Source organism: Somniosus microcephalus, chromosome 15 (assembly GCF_052327205.1).
Source record: "Somniosus microcephalus isolate GS21.2 chromosome 15, FLI_Smic_1.0, whole genome shotgun sequence".
Taxonomy (NCBI): Eukaryota; Metazoa; Chordata; class Chondrichthyes; order Squaliformes; family Somniosidae; genus Somniosus; species Somniosus microcephalus.
Genome location: NC_141001.1, coordinates 67557720 through 67583608, shown reverse-complemented (window position 1 = coordinate 67583608; position 25889 = coordinate 67557720). Strand labels below are relative to the sequence as shown.

General features: G+C 45.7%; 1 protein-coding gene across 1 annotated transcript in view; it reads left to right on the top strand.

Moving 5' to 3' along the window:
- dennd2b (DENN domain containing 2B) overlaps positions 1–25889 on the top strand; it is a 247031-nt gene that overhangs the window by 64838 nt on the left and 156304 nt on the right. Inside the window, exon 3 of the mRNA XM_086007944.1 lies at positions 23998–24143. Coding sequence (XP_085864070.1) covers positions 23998–24143 — 146 coding nt within the window. The remainder of the gene's footprint in view (positions 1–23997; positions 24144–25889) is intronic.

The following is a 25889-nucleotide window of genomic DNA, read 5'->3' as shown; positions in this document are numbered from 1 at the left end:
AGTAAATTGTGGCCAGGCATCACTTGTACATCACTCAGAGATGATGGAATAACTGACCAGGGAAGAGGCTGATATTTGCCCTAAATACAGATATTAATGAAGAGATTTTGGGGGAGTAGGTGGTGTTGTGGGAAAGACCACTGATCTGTGGCACCTAAGCTTCTAGTTGGCACAGTGAAAATCAGCAACCCTGTGTCTGGAAAGTGATAGTCGTGAATTCACTTCTGTGTGTTGTCCAGGAAGTGCCAATAGCATTTTGATACCTTTAAGCTGCAATTACTCTGACACACACTACTCCGTAGTGGGCTATTACTGGTACATTTTTCTTTAGAATGTCAGAAAAAAATACGCTTTCAATGGGTGGAATTGTCCAGTATTCCAAATTGGTCATCACCTTTGATAAAATATTGAAGGATGGATTAGAAAATATTTTCTGTGTCTGATTCTGAGTGGGTAGAATTCTTGCCGCTGAGTCAGGAGGTCATTGGTTCAAGTCTCACTCCAGAGACTTTTTTTTTTGTTCATTCCTTGGATATGAGCGTCGCTGGCAAGGCCAGCATTTATTACCCATCCCTAATTGCCCTTGAGAAGGTGGTGGTGAGCCGCCTTAAACCACTGCAGTCCTGTGGTGAAGGTACTCCCACAGTGCTGTTCAAGAGTGAGTTCCAGGATTTTAACTCAGCGATGATAAAGGATCGGCGATATACTTCCAAGTCAGGATGGTGTGTAACTTGGAGGGGAACTTGCAGGTGATGGTGTTCCCATGCACCTGCTGCCCTTGTCCTTCTAGGTGATAGAGGTCGCGGGTTTGGGAGGTGCTGCAGAAGAAGCCTTGGCAAGTTGCTCCAGTGTATCTTGTAGATGGTACACACTGCAGCCACGGTACACCGGTGGTGGAGGGAGTGAATGTTTAAGATGGTGGATGGGGTGCCAATCAAGCAGGCTGCTTTGTCCTGGATGGTGTCGAGCTTCTTGAGTGTTGTTGGAGCTGCACTCATCCAGGCAAGTGGAAAGTATTCCATCACACTCCTGACCTGAGCCTTGTAGATGGTGGAAAGGCTTTGGGGAGTCAGGAGGTGAGACACTCGCCACAGAATACCCAGCCTCTGACCTGCTCTTGTAGCCATAGTATTTATGTGGCTGGTCCAGTTAAGTTTCTGGTCAATGGTGACCCCCCAGGATGTTGATAGTGGGGAATTCGGCGATGATAATGCCGTTGAATGTCAAGGGGTAGTGGATGGACTCTCGCTTGTTGGAGATAGTCATTGCCTGGCACTATTGTGGCGCGAATGTTACTTGCCACTTATCAGCCCAAGCCTGAATGTTGTCCAGGTCTTGCTGCATTTGGGCACAGACTGCTTCATTATCTGAGGAGTTTGAGACATGAAGTACCGCTGCCTTAGGCAAGTTCCTGATAATATATCAGTGCAGCTGACATAGGTGCTGGCATACATCAAAGTAAATGGTTTTCAGCCTTCCATCCAATGGCAGAAGTGCCTCAAATATCAATATAAACCCCTGCTGTCAGAAGCAGAACTGACCAAAAATATGTCCACCAGCAGAACAAGTGGCTGAAGTGTTCTACTCCACCTGCATAAAGGTGGCAAAGTGATGTTGTTGTTGCTGCTCTGGCAATCACAAGAAATAGTGAGGATGAGCCCAAAAAGAACTCAAATGGTTAAATCCCTTTATAATATTTAATAACATGCAAAGTTTTAGAATGCCTTTTCTATAGCAGTTAGACAGGGATTGAAAACAACACTTTTCATTTACAGATGGATATCAACATTTACACTGCAGAGATGTGATAGTTGGTGGAATATAAGACAATTTTTCCATGTAGACCTGGCACTGGAACTGGGGCACAGCTGCTCTCAGATTTTCAGCTTGGCTATAGCCCTGTGAATTCCTGCAGGGGGCCTGTAGGGACTCTGTTAGTCATAATTTGTTTGCAGATGAAAGAAATACCACTGCCTGGGCTTGAATTGTACGAAGTTGCTAGCTTCTTAAAGGTGAAATACGAGTCATGCTGGTATGACATAGGTCTGACTAATACCCTGTGGCACAGAGAGCAACCGAGGGTTTGGCTTCAGTTTTTATGGATTGAGTGGACTCAGCACACTCCCCACAGAGTTTTTCGTTGCTTGTTTCTGTGATGATGCTGTGAATGCAAGCACAGTGTAATTGGTTCACATACACACTGTAATGTTATCTTAATAACGTAATTATGAGTCTCACAAGCAGTTGTAGAGGAGTGCCATTTATTCAGTCCTGACTCTGTGCCTCCAGTACAGTATCTGAAGCATGGCCAAGATGGCGTCGGATCTCGCCCCCGGATATGACATCAGCCGTCAACCAGCTGTCAATCAAACCCTGCTGTCTTTACGACAGCTACGGTTATCCGTACATCTTCCCCCTTCAATGAAGACATAACACAATAACAACATAACATAACACATAGAACACTTGTTAACATCATATTGAACCAGTCAGTGTAACTACACCGTTGAACTAATTGCAGGTAGGTATAAACCTTACCCACACCCAGGAGTCCATTAACTGTTTACAGTCTTATCAATCCCTGTCTACAGGTCAAGTTTAACTACAGGCTTTCTGGTGCGCTGTGACCTGCGTGGCTGAACAGGTGTTTGCTGAACCACCCCAGTTGTATCCCTTAAGTTCATGTCTGTACCACACAGGTCCCTTGTCACATTATCACTATTGTGTCCTTCGTCACTTTGTGGCATTTCCCTCATCTCGTCTCTTTGTGGCATTTCCCTCATCTCGTCATCCTCTCTGTCCTCCTGAGGCTGAAAGGTCTCTGTGGTTTTCAGTAGGTGCCTCCTGTTTCTGCGAAACATATTGCCGTTCTCTGCCATGACACTGTATGACCTGGGGGCGACCTGTTGTAGAACGGTGGCTCTTGTAGGCCATGACTCAGGCCCTTCAATGCGAACTATATCCTTCTCCTGTAGAGGCACTAGTGTAGTGGCTGTGCGGTCATGAAGTGTTTTTTGTTTCTGTTGTAGTTTCCGAGCCTTGTCTGCCCACACCTCATCTCTGTGGTCAGGTGTGACATAACTGGGAAGTCGTGTACGGCTTTTCCGACCCAGTAAGAGCTCAGCTGGAGACTTGCCACTTGCTAGCGGGCCCGCCCTGTACGACACCAGGCCCAGATATGGGTCAGTGTTGCTGTGTGCTGCTTTCTTTAATAGTCTTTTCACAATCTGTACCCCCTGCTCCGCTTTTCCATTAGCCTGAGGATAGAGCGGACTGGAGGTTACATGATTAAACTCATACTCTGAAGCAAATGACTGAAACTCATGACTGGCATAGGGAGGGCCATTATCAGAGACCAGGGTTAGAGGGATGCCCTGCCTGGCAAAGATTGACTTCAGGTGAGTTATCACAGCTCTTGATGTGGTACTGGACAAGAGAGCCATCTCCGGATAATTGGAATAATAATCAATAACTAACAAATAGTCTTTTCCTTCATAGTGAAATATATCAGTTTCAACCTTTTCCCAAGGTTGTGATGGGAGCTCTGTGGTAATGAGGGGCTCTTTTGTTTGCTTGTAGTGATACTCCTGACATGTAGCACACTCGTTGATCAACTGGTCAATATCAGAGTTCATGTTTGGCCAGTAGAGTGCCTCACGTGCTCTTCTTTTTGACTTTTCTGCACCCAGGTGCCCTTCATGTATCCTGTTGAGCATTTCTCGTCGCATAGAGGTGGGCACTACTATCCTGTCACACTTAAGCAGCAGTCCATTGACCACAGAGAGCTCAGACTGAATGTGATAATATTGTTTACATGACCCTTTCTTCCAGCCCTCTTGAAGATTTCTCATTACTTTACTCAGGACTGGGTCCTTTGATGTCTCTGTGACTATCACTGATAGTTGTTCCTGTGTGGCAGGCAATGCTGCGTAGACCATATCCACATGAAGAGCCACATCCTCTTCTGATTCACTGTTTTGTGTGGCGTAAGGCGCAGCCCTGGATAGTGTGTCTGCAATGAACATTTGTGTCCCTGGCACATATGTTAGCTCAAAATCGTAACGTTGAAGTCTCATCATTAGGCGTTGTATCCGTGGTGACATGTCACACAGATTCTTCTTTGCGATCCCTAGCAGTGGCTTATGGTCCATTTCTAGGATAACCTTGGGAAGACCATAGATGTAGGTATGAAATTTTTCACACCCAAATGCCAAGCCAAGGCACTCCTTCTCGATTTGCACGTAATGGCACTCTGTAGCCGTCATGGAGCGTGATGCATACGCCACTGGTCGCCATTCTCCTTCATCTTCCTGTAGAAGGACAGCCCCTAATCCATTCTTAGAGGCATCTGTGGACACTTTTGTCCTCTTTTTAGGGCAGAAGAACTTCAGTAGGGGTTCACTTGCTAGAATGTGTAGCAGCCCCTTCCATTCTCTCTCATGTTCATGTCCCCATTGGAACTCTGTCTCTTGGTGCAGCAGTTTTCTCAGATGAACAGTTTTCACTGCTAGATTTGGAATGAATTTTCCTAGGTAGTTAACCATGCCAAGGGCCCGCTGAACCCCTTTCTTGTCCTTTGGTTTCTCCATGTCATGTATAGCCTTTACCTTTGACTTGTCTGGCTGAATCCCCTCTGAAGAGATCTTGTCTCCAAGGAATGTGATTTCATTGACGCTGAACTGACATTTGTCTTTATTTAGTTTGAGTCCATACTGCTGTATTCTCTGAAGTGTTTTCTCCAGTCTGGTATCGTGCTCCCCCTGAGTGGAGCCCCATACTACCAGATCATCCACGTACACCCGCACTCCCTCCAGGCCCTCGATGATTTGCTCCATTGCTCTGTGAAAGATTTCTGGGGCGGAGCTAATACCAAAGGGCAGACGCTGGTAGGAGTATCGACCAAACGGGGTGTTAAAAGTGCACAGCTTAGCACTTTCTTCATCAAGTTTCAACTGCCAGAAACCATGCGAGGCGTCCATCTTGGAGAAGACTTTCGCTTCTGTCATTTCGCTGACTATTTCCTCTCTCTTTGGAATTTGGTAGTGCTCTCTTTTGATATTGGCGTTAAGGTCCTTGGGATCCATGCAGACACGCAATTTATCAGTTTTCTTTGAATTGACGCAGACCATAGAATTTACCCAGTCAGTCGGTTCGTCAATCTTCTTTATGACAGCTAGTCCCTCCATGCGGTCTAGCTCTTTCCTCAGTTTTTCACGGAGAGCCACTGGAACTCTCCTGGGTGCGTGAATCACAGGTTGTGCATCCTCTCTCAGTTTGATGGAGTATGTAAAGGGCAGTGCTCCGAAACCCTGAAAGACATCTGCATATTTGTGTGCTATAGTCTCATGAGTCAGATTTGTACTATCTTGGGGGGCACTCTGCACACAGTTCTGTTCATTGATAGTATAGATTCATTTTACCAAGCCCAAATCCACACAGGCCTTATCCCCCAACAGTGACTCATGTCCTTCAGGCACTATAACAAAGGTCAAAGGGTGAATGTGATTTTTTACCTTAACATTCAGCCTACACGTTCCTTTTGTTTCAATGCTTTGTCCATTGTATGCCTTCAAAGACACTGTCTTGTTCAGTATTTTAGGTCGCACTTTGAGATTCCGTGCATCACTCCAACTTATGAGGTTTGCCTTAGCACCTGTATCTAGCTTAAAGGTAACAATGTTGCCATTTACCAGCAAGGGAGCTATCCAAACTTCAGTCTTTGGTCCTACAGAGTGCACTTCATTAGCATTTTTGCCCTGTTTTGACTCATTTTGCACCATTCCCACAAACAAAGTCTCTGCTCCTGTCTCTTCAGTCTCAATAGCATGCACTGTCTTTTTACCTTCAGTTTTCTCTTCCAAAAAACACATCTTGGCAAAGTGATTCCTGCCTTTACATTTTGCACAGTTCTTCCCATAAGCAGGACACTGTCTGGCTACGTGTTTATTACCGCACCATCTGCATTCGTAAGGCGTCATCATCTTGAACTCCGTGGGCCCTCTTGTGTCCCTTTTGTGTACCACATCCACCAGCAGGTCTTTTAGCCCCAGGGCGCTCCCTTCTGCTGTGCTGCTCCCTTCGAAAGTTTTCATGTGCATGGCTGAGAGTTCACTGGCATGACATATTTTCACTGCTGCATCCAAATTTAGGTCATTGTCTCTAAGCATTCTCTCCCTCACCTTCTTGTCGAGTATTCCAAAAATGACTTGATCGCATATCATCGATTCCTTCAGGTCCCTAAAGTTGCATGTTTGTGCTTTTATTTTCAAGTCCGTCAAAAAAACATCAAAGGATTCTCCTTGCTTTTGCATGCGGGAGCGAAACACGAATCTCTCATGCGTTTCATTCTTTTTTGGAGTGCAGTATTCGTCGAACCGTTCTATCATCTTGTCCAGATCATTTTTATCATCTTCGGCTGCAAACGTAAATGTATTAAACAGCTCAATTGCCTGCGAGCCAGCCACTGTTAGCAACAAAGCTACTTTACGTGTTCCAGAGCTAGTCGAAGCGTCAATCGCTGTGAGGTAGAGAAGAAAGCGTTGCTTGAAGACACGCCAATTTTCATCCACATTTCCTTCTAGTTGCAGGCTAGCCAGGGGTTTTATTCCTTCCATTGTTGTAGTATGTCCTTATCGTGAGTTCTATAAATCCTGGTACCATGTAATGTTATCTTAATAACGTAATTACGAGTCTCACAAGCAGTTGTAGAGGAGTGCCATTTATTCAGTCCTGACTCTGTGTCTCCAGTACAGTATCTGAAGCATGGCCAAGATGGCGTCGGATCCCGCCCTCGGATATGACATCAGTCATCAACCAGCTGTCAATCAAACCCTGCTGTCTTTATGACAGCTACGGTTATCCGTACACACACCTGCTCTCTGTGCACATGATGACAAAGTGACTTCTGAACAGATCAGTTGCCACAGAGATTTAAAGGCTGTTGGAATAACATGCTGGCTCTGAACTCATTCCATCATCAAGCATTTCTCTGACAGGGTGGCCGGAATTTTCTGTACTTGGGTGGGTCGGGTGCAGACAGTCGCATGGACCCCAGAAAATTCCGGTTGGTGACTTTTCATTTGTTTTGCTTGTAACAGTGTTTAATCTGTTCAATGCACATTGTGTTTGAACAGATATTGGTTTCAGTCTGGCATTAAATTTCCAATATAAACAAGGTGTATATCAGCGTTAAAATATTCCTGGATCAGATATCTCATGGTGTAGATGCAGGGTAAAGTTCCCTCAATTTTACTCCAACAGTATGTCTTAACTTTTGCCTCAGAGAATCACTCCCTACTCCTCCCTGACATTTCCATTTCATAGCGCAATCGTCCATGCAGACTCTCTGAATGTGACTGCTAATTTTGTGCTAAATTATGCACAGATTTGTGCTGTAAACTGGGTTTTATGTATGTCTTTGAGCATGGCATTGTGTGGCAGCTGCTCGATAAACTAACACATTAGTGGTTCTGGAAAGCAGCCACCATCGGTATCAGTTATCTCACTGGAGGTGACCAACATTGAACTCCTGTGCCTCTCTTCTGCTTGGAAGTGGTCCATATCATAGAACCTTTCTCAGGGCAGTGAAAGTTTGTTCTTATCACTTCACACTTGTTGAAGCTTCTCACCCCTGTAAGCAGGGAACGTTTACTGGAGCTTGACCAGGGATGGATTTATTTGCGGATCTGATTGAAAATTACATATTTGAGTGAGCTAATCAATACATTTATTGAAGATTAAGAACTGTTTTGTCTTTGACCAACGTTTTTACTTCCTTGACTGCCAGTTGGAGGGTGTAGTCTCATGCTGCTTCCATTTGACATTGCATGAAGTATAAATCCAGATGTAGCAAAGTGGGTGTGAAAAATGCTTGGGTAATCCCCTTTTAACGCTACCTGCAATGAACTGAACTGCTGCCTGCACTGTCTAAAGATTTAAAGTTTAACTGCAGGGAGGGAGCAACATACCATTACATATACAAATCTCACTTGTAAATGAGGCATTGGCTGGCTAGAAGCAACACTGTAATTACCATCTGAGACAGTCTCCATGTAAATGCAGCATGAAAGAAACCAATTTGTTTTGTTAGATGATGTTTAAAGAAATTAGTTCTGACAATGGATCATAATTTACCTTTTTTTCTCCATTAAAATGAATACAACTACATAGAAAAATCATAATAGACATGCCCTATAGGTTAATGGATGAACAATTATTTTGCTGTATATAAAAGTAAAAGTAATTGATGACATGAAGGGCCAGTTTGTCTGGGTGTGGACGTACTGAATTTATGAGGCAGTAAATGTCTTGGGCATGCTGAGTGTACAGTGAAGCCATTTATGAGTGTGCAGGGTGTATTTCTGCCAAGTAAACTGAGTGATCCTGATGTGGCTAGCTTTTATTTCACTAATTTTCAGAACCTCTCTGGCCACAGGGGATGTACCAGAGGACTGGAGAACAGCTAACATAGTACCATTATTCAAGAAGGGTAGCAGGGATAAACCAGGGAATTACAGGCCAGTGAGTCTAACATCTGTGGTGGGGAAATTATTGGAAAAAATTCTGAGGGACAAAATTAATCTCCACTTGGAGAGGCAAGGATTAATCGGGGATAGTCAGCATGGCTTTGTCAAGGGTAAATCATGTCTAACAAATCTGATCGAATTTTTCGAGGGGGTGACTAGTGGGGTGGATGAGGGAAATGCTGTGGATGTGGTTTACATGGACTTCAGTAAAGCTTTTGACAAAGTCCCGCATAGGAGACTGGTCAAGAAGGTAAGAGCCCATGGGATCCAGGGTGCCTTGGCGCGTTGGATCCTAAACTGGCTGAGTGGCAGGAGGCAGAGGGTGATGGTCGAAGGTTGCTTTTGTGACTGGAAGCCTGTGTCCAGTGGGGTACCTCAGGGATCGGTGCTGGGTCCCTTATTGTTTGTGATCTACATAAATGATTTGGATGAGAATGTAAAAGGTATGATCAGTAAGTTCGCAGATGACACGAAAATTGGTGGGGTGGTAAATTGCGAGGAGGAAAGCCTCAGGCTACAGGACGATATAAACGGGTTGGTCAGATGGGCGGAAAAGTGGCAAATGGAATTTAACCCTGAAAAGTGCGAGGTGATGCATTTTGGACGGACAAATAAGGCAAGGGAATACACAATGAGTGGTAGGACCCTAGGAAGTACAGAGGGTCAGAGGGACCTTGGTGTACATGTACATAGATCCCTGAAGGCAGCGGAGCAGGTAGATAAGGTGGTTAAAAAGGCATATGGGATACTTGCCTTCATTAGCCGAGGCATAGAATATAAGAGCAGGGAGGTTATGATGGAGCTGTACAAAACACTGGTGAGGCCACAGCTGGAGTACTGTGTGCAGTTCTGGTCGCCTCACTATAGGAAGGATGTGATTGCTTTGGAGAGGGTGCAGAGAAGATTCACCAGGATGTTACCTGGGATGGAGCGCCTCAGCTATGAAGAGAGGCTGGACAGGCTGGAGTTGTTTTCCTTGGAGCAGAGAAGGCTGAGGGGGGACCTGATTGAGGTGTACAAAATAATGAGGGGCATAGATAGGGTAGATAAAGAGGAACTTTTCCCCTTAGTGGGGGGGTCAATAACAAGGGGGCATAGATTCAGGGTAAGGGGCAGGAGATTTAGAGGGGATTTGAGGAGGAACTTTTTCACCCAGAGGGTGGTTGGAATGTGGAACTCAATGCCTGAAAGGGTGGTGGAGGCAGGAACCCTCACAACATTCAAGAAGCATTTGGATGAGCACTTGAAATGCCATTGCATACAAGGCTATGGACCAAATGCTGGAAAATGGGATTAGACTGGACAGGGATGGATGGGCGGCGCAGACACGATGGGCCGAAGGGCCTCTTTCTGTGCTGTAAAACTCTATGACTCTATGACTTGATGGTTTTTGTATGGTTTTCTAATTTTTTTATTGTATTTTATGAGTTAGTAAGAGGGCGATATTTGATCCAGTAGGATGATGTCTTTATTGTAGACTTCCTGTGGCCCAAACATATTGAGAGAAACCAAGCAGTTAAAATAGACAAGGTTACTCACCCACCCTCAAGTCACCCAGATCCCACTAACAGAGATTTTTAAAGAGGCTTCTGGATGGGCAGCTACTGACCACCAAAAGCCAGCGGGATCCATCTTTAAATATGCAGATCGGGGTCCGATGACATCATCGGGCTCTGACTGCAATTTTAACTGACTTTCCTGCCAGGCTGAAGAGAGTCGAGACCTGCTAGGAAGATGAAGAGGCCCAAACAGGTACTTCCCTTTGTAGGGCCCAGAAGAGCAGGAGCACTCCTCCAGGCCCCACAAGGAATGTTTAGGCCTCCCCTACCCTGGACTGGCTTTAATATACATTCTTTAATGCCTGCTGCTTTTGTCGTTAAACCTGTATGAATGCACTTTATTTTAAAACACGGCACTTAAACCTAACTCATTCTCAAAATTCTTTCTATGAAGAAATAAATGAACAAAATCCCAAAATACGACTTTCCAAAATGGCAGGAGCAAATATCTGGACCATGTGAGATAGCTCTGCAATAGGCAGGCAACACAATGAATAATGGGTTAATATTTGAAGATATGTCATCTCTGCTATGGATGATTGTGTATAAATGATTGTGTTCACTGAGCTGCTTATTTGATAAATTAGTTCAGAGTCCAGTTTAATGCTTCAATTAGCTCTTTATTATTACAAGGTCTGGAATGTCAGTTTTATTGATGATTAAACACACTTAGGTGTGGGAATACTCTCCCTCAGATTTTACTAAGTATCTGCATACACACATACACACACACAAAATACTCTGGATTTTCCTTGATCCCAATCAAAAAGTTTAACAATAATTGTTATAATTTGCTGTATTAGTGTTGCATATGCCATATAAACCAGGCATTACCTTTCCTTTTACACCTCACTAAATTCAGAATGATTGAGCTGTGACTAACTTCCTTGACAGTTCCACACTTGGAGCCATTTTCAAGATTGCCTTATTGTTTTTCAACATTCACTGTTCTTCATAAACGCTTCATAAACGCTAAGAAGTTGTAGTGCAGCTGCAGCCTAAAGACTAGGTGCTACAGTGGTACAGTGTCCTTTGACCTCTGACTTGAACTTGAATCTGGCCCAGGCTGACGGGACAAAAGTTGTCTCTCTCTAATGCGATAAGATTCCACTGTGAAATGATGATGAATTTATAGTAGTGAGACCGCAGCACAAAATTAGACGCAAATTGTCAATTTTTCCGAGCGGTCATAACAATGACTAATTTATATGTTAAAAAATTATACTGGTGAGCTTCTGAGATTGATGAAAGACACGGACTAGATTTTCAACTTGCTACTCGGGCATAAAACTGGCATTGCAGATTGGCCACCCATTATAGAAACTGCCCAATTTTCAATCCCATTGATTTCACCGCCCACTGCCGGGAGTGAATTTCCAGCTGTTGGCTTGGTTGAGATTACATCACAATACTATCTCCCCATCCAATCACAATAGAAAGTCAAGAAGTGCCTTTACATAATCTTCCTCATCAGAAGGCAGTAGAATAAATATTTAACTAGTCTCTGGCTTGGGTTATAAATTGCCAAACAATATTTATTAAATAATAAATGAAGAAGTGAACAGAAACACTGATGCATTGTAAATTTTCAGTACTTACAGGCTTAACTATCCCTTCTTAGGAGATATAAATTAACAGTTGTGTCTGCTCCTCTGAATTGCAATATAATCTGGACTGTTCCCAAAGTTTTTCAATGCCTTTGCATGGCAGTTTGTTGAACCAGACCCAAGCCCATTACTTCAGAGCAAAAAGCAAAATACAGCAAACGCTGGAAATGATTATTTCTGTTTCCTTTTCCTTTTCTCTCGGCCCCTCCTCTCCTGTCACCCAGTCTCTGTAACCACCACCACCCCACCAACTCCGCTGCTTTGACTCTGGCCTCTTATGCATCCCCCTACCTCTGCTCCACCATTGGCAGTTGAACCTTCAGCTGTCTAGGGCCCACACTCTGGAATTCCCTCCCTAAACCCCTCCGCCTTTGTCTCCCTAAACCCCTCCGCCTTTCCCTCTCCTCCTTTAATACCTTCCTTAAAACCCAATTCTTTGACTAAGCTTGTGGCCTGTCCCCCCCAAATCATCTTCTTTGGCTCGGCGGGAACAAGAATATTCCTCCTGGCTCACAGAAATCTTCTGTCCTGCTGCCTGCCTGTCCATGCCCCCCACCCCCTTCCAGCTCAGCTCCATGATGGTGCCGCTGCAATTCCCGACTCCCATTGGCCAGTGAGCTGCCTATTAATGCTTACAGCTCACTGAGATTATGGAAATGAGGCTCAGCCCTCAAAATAGCTCAGGCCTGTCTAAAGGAACGTTAAGCAGGCAGCTTCTTCCGCTTCCCCCTTGAAGTCTGCCCATATGTGTTGTGACAGAAAGAAAGAAGCCTATCCTATGATATGTCAAAGACAAAAATGCTTAAGTTATATCACAGCCATGAAGGATTCAATGGCAAGATGATTTTTCCTTCTCTCCCACCCAGAGAAAAGAACAGAAACGTTTCAGATTTAAAATTATAACATAATATTCATAACTTTCTGCATTTCTCATTTTGATGCACCTCTTAGTACGCCATTATTTCTTTGCTTTCTGCCTTTCATTTTTTCTCTCTTTTTTCTTTTGCTCGTTCCTTCACTTGTTCTTTCACTCTCCAAATTCCCATCAAAATGATCACTGAAATTTGTAATTTCCCTTGGTAATATGCAAAATTGTGTATTTCTGCAGAGAATCTTATCTGCCATTATAGTACTTTAATGATTTCCTAGAAAGCTCCTAGAAATGGGCACCCATGGGAATAAAGGGTTCTGTAAAACAAACACCAAAATTACCTTTTGGCTATTTTGGGCCGGTAGACCTGCAAAGTTCTGGTTTCTAACTAAACAGACAATTGCAAGTGTGAAAAAATGCAGTAACTCCACTTTTTTTTATAGCACTGTTCTTTTTTGATTGTTCTGCTCCCCGATTAGTGACGTTTCCTGAATCACTTTGCTTTCTAGTAAACAAATAGTTAATTCTGGATTACTTTACTCCCAAATAGTTTGTCTAGTTCACTGTTCTTCCACAGGTCTCATGGCCTGTCTCAGGGCACTTTGCAAGCTAATTTATATTGTTGAGTCACCTGACCTCGGGTGGAGTGGTGGTTGGTGTGTTATAATTGGCCTTAGTGCAGCTTTCAGGAAATCAGAGCAAATTCTCATTGTTCAATGTCTTCCAGAAACCACATGCTGGTAGTTGTGGTTTTGTGGATGTTTGCTCGGACAGTATTGAGCTTGACTGTGCTCCCCTACTTGTTGAATAGCCTAGACACTCAGGGGTCGATTTTAACTGAGCCGTGAGGCGGGCTTTGAGGCGTGCGGGGGGTTAAAATCGCTAAAACTGGCGGGTGGGAACCCCCCCCCGCCGCCTGGTTCCCGACCCCGAGCCATTTAAACCCAGGCGTGTCTGATGGTCCCGAATAAGGCCCGCCTGCAACAGATGGGACTGGTCTTTAAGGCCCTTAATCAGCAATAATTGGCCTTTATAATGCCATTTTAACAGGCCCTTCCATTTTTAACCCTTTCCCCACGTAAAACACGCCTGGTGGGGATCACGCCTGCGAAACCTGGCGTGAGCACTATTGGCTTGCTGACTATCAGCTGTAGGTCAACCATTAAAGAGATTTGATCAGTCATCAATTGCAGGTGGCAGGACTTTGTTGTTTCAGGCCTGGGGCAACTTTTACCAGGCTTAACCACACATGTGGAAGGTTGGAGCCTCACACACATCTCCAGTGTAAACTCCTGGGAAACTCCTCTCGCCACCTTCACTCAGCGCTTCCTCAGCGGAGGCATATGCCAGAAGCATGGGAGCCATTTTTCTCCTTCCCTTCTTGGCATTAGAGGAGCTCGGGCACCAGGCGCGGCAGCAGCAGAACCAGGAACAACAGCAGCAGCAACAGCAGGAGCGACAGGCTGCTGCTCACCCACCTGAGGCAGCACAGGCCAGAAGGGGCCAGCGCATGGAACCCTGTCAGCGCAGGAGATACCCCCCAAACAGGGTCTACAGACACAGGGTCAGCTACCTCAACATGACTGAGCAGCAGTGCCAAAGGCGGCTCTGACTTTCGCAACAGGTAGTGACTGACATCTGCGCAATGATACAGCAGGACCTGCTGCCCAGAGGACCAGGTGGAAACTCCTTACCAGTGGCCATCAAAGTCACCACCACACTCAACTTTTTTGCCTCAGGCTCATTCCAGGGATCATCAGCAGACATCAGCGGCATCTCCCAGTCGGCCGCACGCACTTGCATCACGCAGGTAACCAATGCCCTCTTTGCCCTAAAAACAAAAAGGGGGCAAGCACTTTGCTGGGAGTGTACTATAGGCCCCCAAACAGTCAGGGGGAGATAGAGGAACAGATATGTAGGCAAATCTCAGAGAAGTGTGAAAATAATAGGGTAATAATAGTGGGGGATTTCAACTTCCCCAATATAAATTGGGATAGTCAGAGTGTGAAAGGCTTAGAGGGTGCAGAATTCTTAAAGTGCATCCAGGAGAGCTTTTTGAGCCAACATGTAGAAAGTCCTACAAGAGAGGGGGCGGTACTGGACCTAATTCTGGGGAATGTAGCCGGGCAAGTGGTGGAAGTATCAGTAGGAGAGCATTTTGGCGACAGTGACCATAATTCGGTGAAATTTAAGGTGGTCATGGAAAAAGACAAAGACGGCCCGGAAATAAGGGTTCTAAATTGGGGGAAGGCCGATTTTAATATGATAAGGCAGGATCTGGCCAAAGTGGACTGGGAGCAGCTACTTATAGGAAAATCCACATCAAAACAGTGGGAGACTTTCAGAAGGAAAAAAAAAGAGTACAGCGCCAACATGTTCCTGTAAAGGTCAAGGGTGGGACCAACAAGCAAAGGGAACCTTGGATGACAAGGGAGATACAAAAATGCATTAGAAATAAAAGGGGGGCTTTTGGCAGTTACAAAAGACTAAAGACGGAAGAAGCCCTAGAGGAGTATAAAAAGTGCAGGGGCATACTTAAAAAAGAAATTAGGAGGGCGAGGAGGGGCCATGAAATAACACTGGCGAGCAAAATAAAGGAAAATCCTAAGATGTTTTATAAGTATATTAAGGGCAAGAGGATAACCAGGGAAAGGGTAGGGCCCATTAGGGACCAAAGTGCAATCTGTGTGTAGAGCCAGATGATGTAGGCGGGGTTTTAAATGAATTTTTTGCATCTGTGTTCACTATGGAGAAAGACGATGCAGACATAGAAATCGGGCAAGGGGACTGTGACATACTTGAACATATTAGCATCGAGAGGGAGGAGGTGCTAGCGGTTTTAGCAGGCCAAAAAGTGGATAAATCCCCAGGCCCGGACGAGATGTATCCCAGGCTGCTGTGGGAGGCAAAGGAGGAGATTGCAGGGGCTCTGACACAAATTTTCAGAACCTCTCTGGCCACAGGGGATGTACCAGAGGACTGGAGAACAGCTAATGTAGTACCATTATACAAGAAGGGTAGCAGGGATAAACCAGGGAATTACAGGCCAGTGAGCCTAACATCTGTGGTAGGGAAATTATTGGAAAAAATTCTGAGGGACAAAATTAGTCTCCACTTGGAGAGGCAAGGATTAATCAGGGATAGTCAGCATGGCTTTGTCAAGGGTAAATCATGTCTGACAAATCTGATTGAATTTTTCGAGGGGGTGACTAGGGAGGTGGATGAGGGAAATGCTGTGGATGTGGTTTACATGGACTTCAGTAAAGCTTTTGACAAAGTCCCGCATAGGAGACTGGTCAAGAAGGTAAGAGCCCATGGGATCCAGGGTGCCTTGGCGCGTTGGATCCTAAACTGGCTGAGTGGTAGGAGGCAGAGGGTGATGGTCGAAGGTTGCTTTTGTGACTGGAAGCCTGTGTCCAGTGGGGTACCTCAGGGATCGGTGCTGGGTCCCTTGTTGTTTGTGATCTACATAAATGATTTGGATGAGAATGTAAAAGGGATGATCAGTAAGTTTGCAGATGACACGAAAATTGGTGGGGTGGTAAATTGCAAGGAGGAAAGCCTCAGGCTACAGGACGATATAGACGGGTTGGTCAGTTGGGCGCAAAAGTGGCAAATAGAATTTAACCCTGAAAAGTGCGAGGTGATGCATTTCGGACGGACAAATAAGGCAAGGGAATACACAATGAGTGGTAGGACCCTAGGAAGTACAGAGGGTCAGAGGGACCTTGGTGTACATGTACATAGATCTCTGAAGGCAGCGGAACAGGTAGATAAGGTGGTTAAAAAGGCATATGGGATACTTGCCTTCATTAGCCGAGGCATAGAATATAAGAGCAGGGAGGTTATGATGGAGCTGTACAAAACGCTGGTGAGGCCACAGCTGGAGTACTGTGTGCAGTTCTGGTCGCCTCACTATAGGAAGGATGTGATTGCTTTGGAGAGGGTGCAGAGAAGATTCACCGGGATGTTACCTGGGATGGAGCGCCTCAGCTATGAAGAAAGACTAAACAGGCTGGGGTTGTTTTCCTTGGAGCAAAGAAGGCTGAGGGGGGACCTGATTGAGGTGTACAAAATGATGAGTGGCATAGATAGGGTAGACAAAGAGGAACTTTTCCCCTTAGTAGGGGGGTCAATAACAAGGGGGCATAGATTCAGGGTAAGGGGCAGGAGATTTAGAGGGGATTTGAGGAGGAACTTTTTCACCCAGAGGGTGGTTGGAATGTGGAACTCAATGCCTAAAAGGGTGGTAGAGGCAGGAACCCTCACAACATTCAAGAAGCATTTGGATGAGCACTTGAAATGCCATTGCATACAGGGCTATGGACCAAATGCTGGAAAATGGGATTAGACTGGACAGGGATGGATGGGCGGCGCAGACACGATGGGCTGAAGGGCCTCTTTCTGTGCTGTAAAACTCTATGACATCCATTTCACCAGGGATCGCGCAAATGTGATGGCGCGAGCGGTTGGATTAGCTCATCTGGCAGACTTTCCAAGGGTGCAGGGCATCATTGACTGCACACATGTGGCCCTTAGGACACCCCATCGCAATCCAGCTATTTTTGTCAACCGCAAGGGCTTCCACTCCCTTAACGTTCAGCTGGTGTGTGACCACAAGAAGGAGATTTTGCATGTTTGTGCCAAGTACCCTGGCAGTTGCCATGACTCCTTCATACTGCGCCAGTCTAGTGTACCTCCGCTATTCAGGCCACCAGACCAACTTCATGGATGGCTACTTGGAGACAAGGGCTATCCCCTGAGGACTTGGCTAATGATGCCGTTGAGGAGGCCAGCCAACGAAGCTGAGGAGCGCTACAACTCCAGCCACATTTCCACCAGATCCATAATCGAGCAAACCATTGGCTTGCTGAAGATGCGCTTCAGATGCCTGGATGGATCAGGTTGAGCCCTACAGTACTCAGCAGCCAGGGTCTCCAGAATCGTCGTGGTTTGCTGTGCACTCCACAACATGGCACAGCGTCGTGGCTTGCAGATTCCTGAGGACCAAGTGGCTCCTCACATACCCTCCTCAGATCATGATGATGAGGAGGAGGAGGAGGAGGAGGAGGAGGAGGGCGAAAACGAGCATCCTGCAGCGGCCCATCAACCAGCGGCAGCATTATGCGAGAACATTGCTGCCCGGGATGCAAGGAATGCACTCACCCTGGCCAGATTTGCTTAGCCTAGTAAATCAAACTCTTTTGCCTCGCAGCTTCTTACCTGAGCATCGACAATGGCCAAACCCTGCGGATTCCTAGCTATTTGACTAGCATCCTGACAACTGCAAGTAATCCTAAGCCCTCAATGTGAAAGCCCCATTCGCAAAATGACACACGCCAGAACTGCAACAGTTGCCATCAGAATTTTTATGCACAAGAACCAACTGATGGCATTTTTACAATATACACAACATTTCACCCAAGTGACTACCCTTGTGACTACTTGTGCTTTATTTTCCTCTTACGCGTGCTCCTACGTAGTGGTTCCCCTGTGGCTTCAGCAGATATGGAGGCCCCTTGCTCACTTTCCTGCTGCTCCTGTCTCGACACCTTTGGCAGTCGTCCTCTGGGGTGGCGAGCCTGTGACTGTGGCTGTGGCTGTGCAGGGGTTGAGATGTCTATCTCACTTGGGTGTGGACTCCAGCGGGGCTCTGACCGAGGGTTCTGCAGTGGCATGGAAGTGTGAGCGTTTGGAGAGGAACCCCCACTTCCTTGAGGCCTGCCACCAGCCTCCCTCTCATGGGTCAGCTCCTCCTCCGCGCCTGCAAGTGGCTTGAGAGCACCTTGCTGCACATCAGGGGGGCCATGGGGACCCGTATCTGCAATGGCAGTCCTACTCAGAAGGACTTCCATGAAGGTCTGGTTTCTCTGTTCAATAGATACCCATTGCTCCTCAAGAGATGTCATTCTATTCTGAACACTCACCATGTTTTCCATACCCTGGCGACTAACCTCCTCCATGGCCGTAGCACTCCTCTCCTCTACGGTAGCCAGCCTTACCACGGAGGCAGCAATCATTTCCACGTAGGTAGCCATCCTTTCCATGTTGATGCGTTCATGCGCCACTGACTCCACAAAGGCTCTGCTCATGTTCGCTATGGACTCCTCCATTCGCTCCACACTCGCAGCGACCCTGGAGACAAAACCTGCCAGAGACTCCTGCATCTGTGCATGGAGTTCCATCGCCTCTGATCTTATGGATGGACCCAGAGGCAGAGGGTCGACATGCAGCTGAGCCGAGCTGGCAGAGTCCTGCGCCCTCCGACGAGGACTCTCCACTGCTGTCCCCGTCTCCACAATCTGCTGATGCTCACTTGTGAGCTGTGATACACCAGGTGACAACACTACTCTATGTCCCGAAGGTCACCCCGAAGTGTGAGTGTCTGCGCTGGTGCTGGGTGCGCTTATTTCTGTTGACGCTGCGCCCTCAGAGGTTGCAGATTCCTCTGAGGAGTCTGGAATCTCAGGTTCTTCCTCCTGCACAGTGGGGACGGGGGCTCTCGATGGTCCTGTGGGGGAGTCAAGGAAAAAGTTAGAGATGTGATGCCAAGGTTACATGCACATTGCATTTTGCAGATGATCATAAGTCCATATGATGTAGCTTCAGAATCATTATCAGCGACTCATGCAATGTTAATGAGAGAGATGGAAAACTATTCTGTCACCAGCTTGCGGGGATGCACCTGCCTGTCCTTCCCCAACTTCCACATCTGTATCAGCCCCGACAATTTCCAGGACGGCTTCCTCCCAGGGGGTGAGCTGGGCTAATGAGGGCGGCCCTCCTCCTGTCCTGGCTCGCTCTCTCCTGTTGTGAGCTCTCTTTTCCTGCAATGAGGGAGACAAGGGGAGGCTGAGTGAGAATGAAGGAGTGAGTGTAGAGATTGCATAGCATAGATACTTAGAAGGAGACAAAGATGGAGTGAGGTTGCAAGTCCAAGGGCCCTCCCTGTGTGTTGTCAATTGTGTTCAAAGCATAGAGTGAGAGGGAGTGTGAGGGCTGCATGGTGGAATAGTTCTGTGAATGTGAGCATAGAGAGAGAGGGAATGGCTAAGGGTGCATGGATATGAGTGTCAAGTGGGATGTGGAGGAAGAGATTGCTAAAGCTGAGTGCTGGTGAGGAAAGGCATGGGGATCAGATTGAGGGTGATGGAAACTTCATACTTTTCCAGTGTGATGAAGGTCATGGAATCTTTTCCTGCACTGCATCCAGGTGCGCTGTGTGAGCCCCAAGGAGTTGACTTCCCCAGCCACCTGTAGCCACACAGCCTTGGTCTGACTGGGAGGCCTCTTCCTCCCTGAAGAAGGGAACAGGACCTGCCTGTGGGCCCTAGCCCCATCCAACAATGCCGCAGTGATGCCTCATCAAATTTAGGCGCAGCTCCTGCCCTCCCACTGGCCATTGTTCCTGCAGGCTCCTGTGCCATCATAAGGGGAAAGCTTGGAAGCCTGCAGAGGAAGCAAGGCTTGCTGTGGACCTTAAATGCAGCAGCAATGATGACATCATCGGAGGGGACTTGCAGTCATGAAAAACCCATTTGCAAAGGCTTCCCACACGTTGGAAATCAATTGGCCAATTGAGTTAAAATTGCATCAATCTCACACATCCATTTATATTCGTGTGGGAATCACGAAATTTGGGGAACCCGACAATTGTCCGCACCTGAGTTAAAACCGACCCCTCACTGTCTAGGCTCATCCATAAAGGACAACTCTGGCCAAGTATTGGATTGAGGCCAGTGTCCATAGAACAATACACAGTGAGATTTTGGGGGTGATTTTCATTCAGAAGTTGGGAAGGAGGCGGGACTACAACTTTCAGGGTTGTAGTCCCGCCTCCATCGAGATGCGGCCAATCCACGCGATTTTAACTTGATTGACCTTGTTGAGCCCGCCCAGTGGGCTCAGCAGGCCAATTAAGGGCCACCCGGCAACAGGTGACGTCACAGGCTGAAATGTCATCTGTCAAGAAGCTGTCAAACACTGACAGTGTTACTTCTAACATGAGTCCTTCTACACAGACTCAGTTAGAAATCTCACCATCACAGAAAGCTGCAGGCTGACACTTTTGACAGTTCGCAGCCATTCTGCTTTCTGTGCCGGTGAGATGTTGGACTCCCGAAACCTAGAGGAAGGAAGGCGAGAAAGGTAAGTACAGGTAATTTAAACTTCTTTACACACTTTAGACACACCAAACACACTTACCTTTGCACTCATGCACCCATCACTCACCTGAACACCGAAATCTCGACCCCTCCAAGCCCTTCAACCCGACGGCCCGACTGCTCTAACTTGGCGTGGTTTGGAGCTGTCGGGATTCCCACATTTCAAGCTTAAAAATAGGGATTAGGTTAAAAACTGCCTGTTAACAGGCAGTTAATTGGCACTAATCGCTTCCTGCCTCTGGTAGGCGGGTCCCAGTGCAGGGCGGGTACCCGCCTCCTTTGAAACTTACATGGAGGCGGGTTGGGGGCGCGATGGTGTTGGGACCCCCGAATTCGGGACTTTAACCCCCCGTACGCCTCCAATCGCGACTCCATGGGTCAATGAAAATTGACCCCTTTGTGTCTTCAGAAGATGAGAGGAGACTGAGCAAAATCATGCTTTGGCATAAAAATAAAACAGAAAAGGTGACTCAACCGTGGCTAACAAGGGAAATTAGGGATAGCATAAGATCCAAGGAGAGGACATATAAATTGGCCAGAAAAAGCAGCAAACCTGAGGATTGGGAGCAGTTTAAGATTCAGCAAAGGAGGACAAAGGGATTAATTAAGAGGGGGGGGAAAAGAGTATGAGAGTTAGCTTTCAGGGAACATAAAAACTGACTGTAAAAGCTTTTATAGATATGTGAAGAGAAAAAGATTGGTCCCTTGCAGTCAGAGTCAGGGGAATTTATAATGGGGAACAAAGAAATGGCAGACCAATTAAATACATACTTTGGTTCTGTCTTCACAAAGGAGGACACAAATAACCTCCCAGAGATGTCGGGGAACATAAGGTCTAATGAGAGGGAGAAACTGAATGAAATCAGTATTTGTAGGAAAATGGTGTTAGGGAAATTGATGGGATTGAAGGCCGATAAATCCCCAGGGCCTGATAATCTACATCCTAGGGTACTTAAGGAAGTGGCCCTAGAAATAATAGATGCATTGCTGGTCATCTTCCAAAATTCTACAGACTCTGGAACAGTTCCCATGGATTGGAGGGTAGCTAATGTAACCCCACTATTTAAAAAAGGTGGTAGGGAGAAAACGGGGAATTATAGACCGGTAAGCCTGACATCGGTAGTGGGGAAAATGCTAGAGTCCATTATAAAAGATGTAATAGCAGAGCACTTGGAAAACAGTGACAGGACCAGACAAAGTCAACATGGATTTACAAAAGGTAAATCATGCTTGACTAATCTACTGGAATTTTTTGAGGATGTAACTGGTAGAATAGATAAGGAAGAACCAGTGGATGTGGTGTATTTGGACTTTCAGAAGGCTTTCGATAAGGTCCCGCATAAGAGATTAGCTTGCAAAGTTAAAGCACATGGGATTGGGGGCAAGGTATTGACTTGGATAGAGAACTGGTTGGCAGACAGGAAGCAAAGAGTTGGAATAAAGGGGTCTTTTTCCGAGTGGCAGGCAGTGACTAGTGGGGTACCGCAGGGATCGGTGCTAGGACCCCAGTTATTCACATTATATATTAATGATCTAGACGGGGGAACTAGATGTAATATCTCCAAGTTTGTAGATGACACAAAGCTGTGTGGGCGTGTGTACTGTGAGGAGGATGCAGAGAAACTGCAGTATGAATTGGACAGGTTGGGTGATTGGGCAGATGCATGGCAGATGCAATATAATGTAGATAAATGCGAGGTTATCCACTTTGGTGGCAAAAACAGGAAGGCAGATTATTATCTGAATGGCAATAGATTGGGAAAAGGGGAAGTGCAACGAGACCTGGGTGTCCTTGTGCACCAGTCGCGGAAGGTAAGCATGCAGGTGCAGCAGGCGGTTAAGAAGGCAAATGGTATGTTGGCCTTCATAGCGAGAGGATTTGAGTACAGGAGCAAGTATGTCTTGCTGCAGTTGTACAGGGCCTTGGTGAGACCACACCTTGAGTATTGTGTGCAGTTTTGGTCGCCTTATCTGAGGAAGGATTTTCTTGCCATGGAAGGAGTGCAGCGAAGATTCACCAGACTGATACCTGGGATGGCAGGAATGGCGTATGAAGAGAGATTGGGTCGATTGGGCTTGTATTCGCCAGAGTTTAGTAGAATGAGAGGGGATCTCATTGAAACTTATAACATTCTAACAGGACTAGATAGACTAGATGCAGAAAGGATGTTCCCGATGGTCGGGGAGTCCAGAATCAGGGGTCAGAGTCTAAGGATAAGTGGTAAGCCATTTAGGACTGAGATGAGGAGGAATTTCTTCACCCAGAGAGTGGTGAACCTGTGGAATTCTCCACCACAGAAGGCAGTTGAGGCCAATTCATTAAATATATTCAAGAAGGAATTAGATATATTTCTTAAGGCTAAAGGGATCAAGGGCTATGGGGAGAAAGCAGGGACAGGATACTGAATTTAGATGATCAGCCATGATCTCATTAAATGGCAGAACAGGCTCGAGGGGCCGAATGGCCTACTCCTGCTCCTATCTTCTATGTTTCTATGTCTTTTTGTTGTTTAGGCAAACTAAAACTGATATAAGGAGCAATCTGCACCATTAAAATTTGTGATGTTCTGAGAGAGCCATGAGTGCCTTTCCTCTGACAATATACATAAGTTTTCTCGGATTTTATAAGTTGGACTTTCAAATGTTGAAAATGAATTAACAGAAATGCTTTTGCTATTTCTTAATGAGAAAGTAGGGTCTTAATGGGCAAATTCGCATTGTAAATATCTGTATCTTTGAGAGGCCTTGGGTTTGAGTGAATGCTCTCTCAGTTGAAGCATTCCACAGCTGCTGTGAGACTGACCAATTAATTGAAACAATATTAAAGACACTGAAATAAACATATTGGACTTTTTTTTAAACGTACAGTACTCTGTTCTAAGGAATAGTGGCAAAGCGTTAACATACTGAATAGAACTGTGCTCAACTTTAGGGTCAGAAAATGAGTCACCAAATGTTTAAAAAAATCCTGAAACCAATCGTTAAGCAATAGTCCAAGTGACATCACATCCTGTTCACTGACGCTAGAGCTGCCCAATTATGTTAGGCATTTTACGGGACTTATGAAGGGTTACTTCTCTGGTCCACTTTCAAAACAGGACTTTATACTTTAACAAAGCACTGGATAAAACAAAAAAATAAGTGCTATCAAAAGGAGAAAAAAAATTAACTGCAAACAGCAGTCTGACTCAGTCTGCCAGCTGAGGAAATATTTTTAGATTCACATGACTCTGTTGAATCAGCCTGTTTTTTCCTTACACTGCTTCACAGATACACCTAAAGAAAATCCTTATGAAGATGTGGAGCTGAAAGGCCGCTACCCTGGCAGAAAGTTACAGCTGTCATCTGAGAATTCCCTAGACTCTTTGCACAGGATGTGGTCCCCTCAGGACAGGAAGTACACTACACCTCCCCAGGTAATTCTCTTGCTTTAATTCAGTAGAAATTCTCATCCAGTTCATACAAGAAGACTTCTGGGTCTGTTTGTTTTCACAAGGCTGGAGGAGCAGAGAACGGAACTGGGAAAGTGGTGATCTTTTACAGTCGGCCTAACCAAGTTGATTTGGATTTGGAAATGTAAGCTGTTTTCACAACTTATCAAAAACAAAAAATGAGTTAAAAAATTAAACTTGAAAACGAAATAAACATGTTAAGCATTAAAGAAACAACGGTTCTGGGTTAAGTGATGTTTTATGATTTTGATTGCTTTCTGACTTTAAGCCAAAAAAGCACTAGTTATAGGTTATGAGGGAAAATCTAAAACTAGCTTGTCAAAACATAGGTTTTAAAACAGTGTCTGCATTTTCTAAAGTTAGCTCAGTTTTAGGATGTTTGAAGCTATAGAAATTCAGAAATATGTTTAATGACGTGGGAGAAATTCGTTATCGCCCCGTTTGCGGGCAGTAACCTTTGAAAGATGGGAAACTTAGCGGAATTGGGTTTTAGGGCTCCAGGAAGGAAGTGGAGCGCAAAATCAAGCGCTCCACTTCCTTCCTGGAGCGCTAAAGGATGCAGGCGAGTCGTTGGTTGTGCAGCGCTGCCGCGTTCCAAGGCTCCTTCTCTCCCTTAAAGGGAAGGGCTTTCGCTGCAAGCTCTGCAGTGGGACCAGTCAGCTGGTCCCCGCCGGAGGCCGGGCTGATCGATCGGGGCCCAGGAAATGGAAAAAAAATTGACCCAAACAATTAAAAAATTTAGGCACTTACCTCGGCAACCTCCCCTTTAACTTTCGCCCCCGAAGCACCCTGCCTCCCGACCAACGCCTCCTGCAGCTGCCGGTGTTGTCGCTCGGCGATGCTGCAGGGGCGAAACTGAAGTTCGGGTCCGGAGCGCAACCGGGGCGATGCGCACGGCAATGACGTCACGATCTCTGGGCAACGGAGATCGGGGCGCAACGCCATACCGCCGCCGCAAACCTCCCGACGAATTTAGTGGGAGGCGATATTCTTGCCGTGCCTGGGCGGTAAGTGGTTAGTGCCCCGTTATCGCCCCCCAGAGGCAATAATGAGAGGCGCAAAGGCACCTAATTTCTCCCCTATGTTCAGCTGTGTAAATCTGGCTTAACTTCACAAGTGCCTGTCAGGGAGCTCTCACTCATCATGAAATAGACCAGTCAGCCTTCTATTGTTCCAATTATTATATAAATGGGACATTTTCCCACGTAAAATTAAGGCTGTGGGTTCAAGTCCCACTCTAGGATTTCAGTACATAATCTAAGATAACAGTGCAGTACTGAGAGAGTGTCTTATTGTCAGCAGTGTTGTCATTCAGATGTGACGATATGAAAAGTGCTTTGGAACATTTATGAGAGATCTGATATAAATGCAGACTTTTGCCAAATTTTGTCTGATAACACTCCTGGGACATTTTATTATGTTAAAGGTGCTATATAAATTCAAGCTGTTGTTGTTTAGTAAACTAATTACTAATTTTATTTGTGTTTTAAATGTGTATGAAGTTATAATAATAGTAACAATATCTTAATTCCAGTTAAAATGATATCAAAGTCTTTAAAGTGAGGCTAACAATACTAGAGTTGATGGACTTTCTTTATATACATCCACATATATGCAATAATTCAAAGTATCCATTTGCGTATTAACAGCTTTCAAAATACAGACTCTTTTGTGTCAATGTCCAGTGTGTAAATTTGTGACAATACAGAG